This window comes from Anneissia japonica, unplaced genomic scaffold (assembly GCF_011630105.1).
Source record: "Anneissia japonica isolate Jap-2015-1 unplaced genomic scaffold, ASM1163010v1 scaffold287863_len737641_cov155, whole genome shotgun sequence".
NCBI classification, from domain to species: domain Eukaryota; kingdom Metazoa; phylum Echinodermata; class Crinoidea; order Comatulida; family Comatulidae; genus Anneissia; species Anneissia japonica.
The window spans coordinates 186854-195012 of record NW_022742482.1 but is presented as its reverse complement, the minus strand read 5'-3'; the positions used below and the strand labels follow the sequence as shown (position 1 = coordinate 195012).

The 8159-nt window shown below is 33.8% G+C and overlaps 2 protein-coding genes across 4 annotated transcripts in view; one reads left to right on the top strand and one right to left on the bottom strand.

The window, feature by feature from the left end:
* LOC117119169 (mitotic spindle assembly checkpoint protein MAD2B-like) overlaps positions 1 to 7424 on the bottom strand; it is a 12949-nt gene extending 5525 nt beyond the window's left edge. For all 3 annotated transcript variants that reach the window (XM_033263988.1, XM_033263989.1, XM_033263987.1), the window contains exons 1-7: positions 7261 to 7424; positions 6676 to 6794; positions 5318 to 5389; positions 3840 to 3940; positions 2665 to 2759; positions 1694 to 1770; positions 1034 to 1126 (exon numbers count right to left, since the gene is read on the bottom strand). In XM_033263988.1, coding sequence (XP_033119879.1) covers positions 1034 to 1126; positions 1694 to 1770; positions 2665 to 2759; positions 3840 to 3940; positions 5318 to 5389; positions 6676 to 6794; positions 7261 to 7291 — 588 coding nt within the window. In that variant the 5' untranslated portion in view covers positions 7292 to 7424. The remainder of the gene's footprint in view (positions 1 to 1033; positions 1127 to 1693; positions 1771 to 2664; positions 2760 to 3839; positions 3941 to 5317; positions 5390 to 6675; positions 6795 to 7260) is intronic.
* A 112-nt stretch (positions 7425 to 7536) lies between these two features.
* LOC117119168 (sigma non-opioid intracellular receptor 1-like) overlaps positions 7537 to 8159 on the top strand; it is a 4611-nt gene continuing 3988 nt past the window's right edge. The window contains exon 1 of the mRNA XM_033263986.1: positions 7537 to 7712. Within this exon, the coding sequence (XP_033119877.1) occupies positions 7574 to 7712 (139 nt within the window). The 5' untranslated portion in view covers positions 7537 to 7573. The remainder of the gene's footprint in view (positions 7713 to 8159) is intronic.

The following is an 8159-nucleotide window of genomic DNA, read 5'->3' as shown; positions in this document are numbered from 1 at the left end:
CCCCTCCAGAGCCTCATTTGGATTAAATACTTCTTTGAAAAAATGCACTGAATCATATATTTCCCCCCTAAATAACTGTATACAAAACTAGAAATGCTCCTTTTCACTGTGCAGTAAAAGATAGCCTTGCCACATTGTGATTTTTCTATGAGAATTGATAAATAGTAGAAACAAATCAGTTTTACCAAACTTTAGTTATCTTGGGAACAAACAATTTTCTACACCAGTGACAATGACAACAACATGAATGATATTGCAATTTCAACTAAATCAGATGTTTTTATGGGAATTATGATGGTATTTGGTGTAAATTTCCTCATTAGTGAATTATTATTTATGCAATTAACATAACCAAACCAAAAACAATTAGGCCGTCTTCTTATGACAATCTTGCATTCCGTAAAGTTTGAAACCAATCAGAAATACAAAACTTTAATTATAGGGTAAATTTCTTGATCAATGAATTAATATTAATTATGCAAATGAGAAATAAGCATATTCACACACATAACAAAAACAAAAGACTGTTGCTTCATCACCACATTGCATTATGCAAATTTGAAACCAATCAGACTTAACAAACTATAGTTATCGTGGTAACAAACAATTTACCCAACAACATCGACAAATGACAATGACAACAACAGCATGAAGAAGAACATGGGCAAAAATAATAGCCTCCCCAAAGTTTCGCTCCTTTAGAGAGGCTAATTAATGGAAGCAATATCACTCTTAACACATTCTACTAATGTTCTACTCTGGTCAAATTACATTTTTTCTAACCTGCTTGGGATCAATGTGTCTTATGTTATGATAACACAGCAACAAATTTTGGTAATTATGTGTTGTAATTGTACATTTACAGTTAAACTAAGGGCTTATAGCGTATATTTAAGTATAGTTTAAATATTTCACAAAAAAACAAAGAAAATGTCTATACAGAATAAAGTAAATATGTCTCTTAAATAAACGCCCTCTCAAAAACCCTTCTCAACAATAAATGTTTATTAAAATAAATAGGATATTGTCTTACTTTAAATAAGTCATTTTCCATGGTCTTTATGGGTATCAATCTTGAATCTTCCAAGGAGCAAATATGACTGTCAGCTTCAACCCACGGAAAATCCTGTCATAAAAAAGATAATTTTTAACCAACGACAAAAAGGATTTAATAATAATTTACCTATATGTAATGACTTCAAATAATTTTTAAAAACTCAAAATACAGTATGCTTTTTCTGTCAGTAATAGTAAATACTATTAATTAGAAATCAAAGTGCCAGTAAATAACCAGCTCAAAATTTGAGTCTATTAGTTGAGTATTAACATAGTTATGAATACTTAATTCAGTAGATATCAGTCATATAGGTTTTGAGCAGCTTCCAAGATTTGTATCTTTCAGTTTGGATAGTGATTGATATTTTGCCGAAATATTCTTCACATATCTCTTATTTCTCTCTCAAAAAAAAAAAATGAAATTGGTCAAATCTAAGGTTTTACCAGAATTAGACACGCACATGTGTAAATAATACAATAATAATTTTAACTGTTTCATGTTGGAAGGCACTGCTATTAAAGTAAAATATGGTGGAATAGCATACACAATTTGTGATGAAAATAACCTTTGACACTTTAAGTCATCTGGAAAATGAAGAAACAATAGAGGGCATGCTTCAATTTGAGAATCTTTTACCTGTATCAATTGCTGATTCTCCATTTCACCTACAACAGCATGATCTTTTGCATAAACAAGAACTGCAAATGAACAATCTAAAAAAAAAATCAAACAGTAATCAAAATATTAAAAATCCATAATTAATGAATAACATATTATATATAAATTTGCATGCTTATATATAATTGAAACCTGCAGCACAAAAAATTATTTATTATACATTTCAATTTCCATTAGATAAACTTTGAGACAAATGCTGTGTTGTAAGATAATAATAATTAGATATAATATAATATGTGATTACTAATAGTGATTTTAAATGTTTATTTTTGTTTTCCTTGTATCGTAGAATTATTTAATTTCACTGAGCCTCACTGATCTGGGAGACTTGTTTAATCACTGACAAGAGTGCCTCTCTCTACACTTTATCAACGACCGTAGAAAGTATTTTAGAAGTCGTTAGGCACTGCGGGAACGGTTTGGTTTCCCAACCTTAAGGTCAGGTTTCAATCCCTCGCTGTGCATTTCGCTTGTGTCCTTGAGCAAGGCACTGTATCTGCATTGCTTCTCTCCACCCAGGGGTATAAGTGGTTACCCTAAGGAGGTTTGAGTGCAAAATGCGCGGAATTATTTCATGCAGCAAACAATGGAATTTCCCCCATAGGCATCGTTCCAATGACTGGGTTAATAATGTGAAAAAGCGCTCTGACTATTCAATTGTCAAGCTGCCATGGAAGGACCATTTATTTATATAAATAAATTACATATATAAAATGAAACATGTATTGGAATCTTACCTTCTGGGTTCTTATCAAGGACTGCATCATACATATTTATTTTAAGAATTTACATCCTTACATTATTTATATCTAAATGTTTGTTTGGGGAAGCTGAATTTTAGTTATTCAATTGTCAAGCTATCATGGAAGGACCATTTATTTATATAAATAAATTACATATATAAAATGAAACATGTATTGGAATCTTACCTTCTGGTTTCTTATCAAGAACTGCATCACACATATTTATTTTGAGAATAAAGCCTCGAAATGCCTGCTCTATTGCTAGTAAGTACTCATCACCACTAGTAGAAATACAACACAAACATATGGTATATTGTTATAGCACAATCGCACAAAAAAATTACACCTATACATGTTTCTCCTGATGCAAATCCAGTTATTGTCTATCTTATCACGACAATAACAATTACTATCAACACTGCAGTACCCGCTGCTTACTTGGACTCGAATTCAACCCTGGCCATCAGGCGCAAGCTCGGTGGTCTAGAGGTATGATGCCAGGCTAGCGATCTGGAGATCGTGGATTCGAGTCCCACCCGAGAACAACTTGCGAATTTTTCGCAGTTGTTTTCAAATGTACTGAGTATTCGGTACATTGCCACGTCAGGTAGGACAAAAAAAATTACACCTATACATGTTTCTCCTGATGCAAATCCAGTTATTGTCTATTCCATCATGACAATAACAATTACTAACAATCTCATATTATTCGTTTAACATTTTCATTATTAATTATTGTAATATTATTGCATGCTGTTCCTTGGTTGTATTAATATTTTAACATTTGTAAGCAGGTTTGTGTAGTGTGAAAGATAGTTTGAGAATAATATCGCCCTGCGATATCTCGGAGGAAAAACAGGCCTTCTTTGGTCTGTTTTTTTTTTTTCTTCAGAGATGTTTTAAGTTATTCATTGTGCATGAATTTGTAATGCCACAAGGCAACAGGGAACAAATTTATGTTACATATGCTAGGCCTAACCTAAATATCTACTGTAGTCCTACACTGGATATCTACTGTAGGCTACAACCTGGATATCTACTGTGGGTCTTCCCTGGATATCTACTGTAGGCCTACCCTGGATATCTACTGTAGGCCTACCCTGGATATCTACTGTTGGCCTACGCTGGATATCTACTTCAGGCCTACAGGTATCCTTCCAAGATTTTGCGTCCTTTATGGATTATTGAGTGTGTGAAACAATTTCCGGGGAGATCAATTACTTGTTATTTACTGTTAAAAGTTGGAACACCTTCTGTTAATGCGTAAAGGTTATTAAAGTTTACTAAGTAAAATATGCATACTGTAAATATTCAGTTTTGTTTTTCCAAATGGGGGCACTTTCTTCCCATGATGTACTCACCTGATGGATTTCTTTCTGAGAGATGAAATTTCAAAGGCAAATCTTTCAATTGGTTTATTGTTGGAGTTCACAATCACCACAGTAACCCCTTGTACTTCATCCTACAAAATTTAGAGCAATGATTAATTATTTTGATAGGCATACAATCAAGGATATGCAAGTACTGTATAACATTTTATGTCTACTGCAATGCTATCATCAGCTGGCTTTGAGTTTAAGTAACAACTCAGTAATTCTACGCAATTCTCGTAGTAGATTATCCAACTATTTCAAAATAGCACTGTTGCTTTATGGAACACAGTTGGGCAATTTACGGCCCAGGGGCCACATGTAGACCGAGGATGACTTTGTTGCAGTCTGCGAAAATGAACCAAAAATAGATCATCTGTAAAAAGAAATATTTGAACTGAGCAATGGTATAAATACAGTCCATCAATGGAAAATCAAACTTTGGGTGCAGCCCAGTGTTAAATGACAAATTCATTTTGACCCTCTGTCATATTTTTGTGCCCACCATTGCTATCATCAGCATAGCTAGTTGCGAAAGGGCCCCAGTGCAAAGATGTGATAGGGAATTCCCAGTTTTTAGAAAATTCATAGTAAGAAGTGCTTCTTTTACCCACTACTTCTGAAGGCATAGGCTTGTAATAAATACTATATGATCATTGGATTCGTAACTATTTTAAGAGTGGGCATATTTGGTCTCAGCAGCTGTTTCAAACTAATAAAGAAAATTGATGGCACATAAAATTTAATAATTGCAGTGGGCCAGGCGAGTCAAGGAATTCGAAATAGAGGGGCTGCAGAGGGATTTTCACGGGTGGGGGGTAAAGACCACACCATGCTTGGGGCTGAGGGAAGAAAGGAAATTTATGATTATACAGTAGCACCTCTAGATGGCCGGAAATCACTCTCTTATTTTAATATAATTTTCTTCTTTTTTTTTCATTTCTTGGGGCATCATTGAATACATCACTGATTTGAAATCAACACAGTAATGAATAATGTATCCTCTAAAATATTATTGAGCAGCCCGCTGGCCGTTTTATTCATCAAAAATATTAACTATTCTTTTTAGGTCTACAGTATTTATAAATGGGCCCCTAATATACTGTATCCCACTGCACTGCACTGCCCATAGCTATGACACTGCCTGCTATAGACAATTTACAATTAATCCAGAAAATTAAATCTGCTTTATAGATGATGTACAATCAATCAAGTAGATTAGAACTGCTATAGAAGATGTACAATCAATCCATTATCTGATTAAAATACACAATTATCCTGACATGAGATACTGTTGTTGTAAACACAACATTTGTAGTAAGAGCATAAAAAATGATACATGGATGTGATTGCTAAGACTTTGTATTTACTAAGACTAACCTAACATTTCACACATAAAAATGCCAAGAAAAAGACCACTATTTATGTGAGTAATATATGTGTTTGTAATATATGCACAACAATATTACCTTTCTTAAAAGAGGTTTGAACCCACAGATGGTGTCCTTGATGTATCTATTGACATCAGGATGCTGTGACATCTGTCAACAAAACAGGTAATTTTTAATTATTTTTATTTTCATCTGCGAAAAAAAAACTTCATCCTTGTAGAGCTGAACTTGCCTAAGTCGAATCCAAAATGCCATTGAAATATTGTTCAATATTATTATTATTATATATTATTATATTCAAAATTTGACTTACAGATTGTTAAATAATGGAATACACACCAATTTGCCATGTAAAATTAGATCGACTTTATTTATTATTTATTATTATTTATTATTTGACTTAGGAAAAGTCGACTTAGGCAAGTTTAACTTCCCTTACTACTTACTTTCTAAAACATGAAAATATATTACTCACAAATATGCTATTATTTTAGGTCACAAATACACAGAATTCCATGGTTTTACACTGAAGAGATATGATCTATGCCACCTGGGTATGTGTGGAACTTGACTACAGACTAACTAGCATAACAATATTGCACAGTACCATATTATCAATCGTGCTCGGTGAGATCATGTACAGTTAAAAGTCCTTGATTAATGTACTGCAGCACATACGGTAGATTGAAATTACGAATGTATTGTAGTAGTATCTCAACATTTAGCCTGGGTTCCAGGCCCTAATTTTGGGTTACTCACTCTTTATTGCACTTAATGCGCACCATACCTAATTTAATTGGTATCCCATACTCGATTTATTTATTTTTTTATTTTTCGTCTCTAAATTAACTTTCTCGTTGGTGGCGCTGTCCAGAATGAGAAAAATAATAAAAAATAAGAGACTTGTGGCAAGTCTACCCAACATTTAGTAAATACTGTATCTGTTTATATAAAGAGCTGTTTTCAAGAAATAAATTTTACAGAGGTATGTAGACTGGTTTCTGCCAAAGGGTGTTAGAGAAGGGGAAAAAGTTAATATACGGAACTATAGTCTCTATTCTAATGAAATGCTATGGCCATTTTTATGATTTGAACCCATTTGAAAAAAATTTGCCACCATCCCCTTGCCTATAAGCCCATGTTTTATTGAATAACAAATTAAAAAAAATTTATTAGTGTTATTTATTAAATATTAATAGTGTTGTAATAATATACATTCATACATTAAGAAATAATTGATATTAACAACAATATTTATAATAACAACAATAAAAACAAACAAGAAAAATATTTATATATCTATTTTATTCACTTAATAAGAATACTGTATATATACAAGGTAAAAACCAAGAAGTCCAATACAGATAATCGTATATACTTTCGGATAAAATGACATTTCTTTTTTTTAGTTAAACAGAAACAAGCCTGATTCTCACCTGAACTGGAATATTATACTTGCAACATTTTTCAAAAATTCCAGCTGGATAAATATTGCGAACATAGAGAATCTGATGAACTGCTACTTCTAAAAACTCACTCAGAATATCAGCCGTGACTGCAATACACACACAAAAAAAATAATACATTATGATAGCCTAGCCCTAGGCTATTAAATATTACAATGGAAGAAAATGAAAGATAAAGTTAAAATCGGCCTGTTCGATCACTTCACCTAGACTAGGTCTAGGGCCTAGAGCCTTAAAGGATTGAAGCTTTTCCTTAAAAAAAAAAATTGGTTGTGATCCTTACTAGCTGGCTGGGTGGGTACAATATTGAATATGTTGACACTTGTGACTAGAATGGCTAGGCAGGCAGCTACGTTGCCAGATGACTTAGGTAAGCTAGCCAGGCCAAGATAGAGACCAGGCTAAGAGCTTAGTAAAGAGAAAATGCCACCTAAGCTCCTGGCTACGTCCAGACCTAGCCTAGGCCTAGCCTTACCTTACCGTACGGTACATTCACCGCGGTAAGAAAGTAGGCATAGGCTAGGCCTGGCCTAGAAGGGTAATAATGTTATTTACCGTCGTTTAGCTTCATTTTATCAGAATCCATTATTTATTTCGAAGATAAGAGTATCATCGACTTAACTTGTTTATTTTCTGAAAAATGAACTTTGATGAAAAACAGAGAACCAATCAAAACTCGATCTATACTGCAAGCTCTCTAGACAGAAGATTTCATTCGACTAAACATTTCTAGAGTTAACAAATGTTACCAATGTTGACCAATGAAAATGTCTATTATATCTGCATGTAGCACAGTGTCAGCTGACAATCCGATTAAGATCAGGTGGTTTTGCCGGCTTGCGACAGAGTGTAATTTTTTATTTAGAAAATGAAATATCTGTTAATTACTGTATTTAAAGTCTCTGTCCTAGGAACTGTTGCATTTCTGATAATTCAGCATTGGTTAGAAAACAAGTCATACCTTTTTGATGGCCATAAGATAGCAGCAATTGCTGGAAAATATGTCGGTAAGAAGAAAGGACACGAGGCACTCGGAGAGTGGGACTTGGTTGGCCTGCTCAACTGAAGTGAATAGGCAGGGCCTAGCCTAGGCACACAACACACTTACTAGTAGCCTAGGCCAGGGAGTTATGGGGGTAGGGAGTAGCTGTCAGAGTAGGATCCGGGTCGTTTCGGCCCTGAGTCGATTCCGCCCAGGTCGATTCGGCCCGAAACGACCCGGGTCAGAAGTGGTTGCGCCCTTAATTGACTGTAAGCATAAATCGATTTCAATTAACAGCCACAGTATGGAGCGCCAAGTACGCATTGTGTTTTATTTGGGTTCTGTATTTTTTAAGAGGTTTTTTTTTTGTGTGTGTTTTAGTAGTATGATTTATTTGCTTTATTTTAATTAATATTATGACATCATTCAGTATTTTTTAAATTTATTTTATATGTATTGTTATAAATAGAAC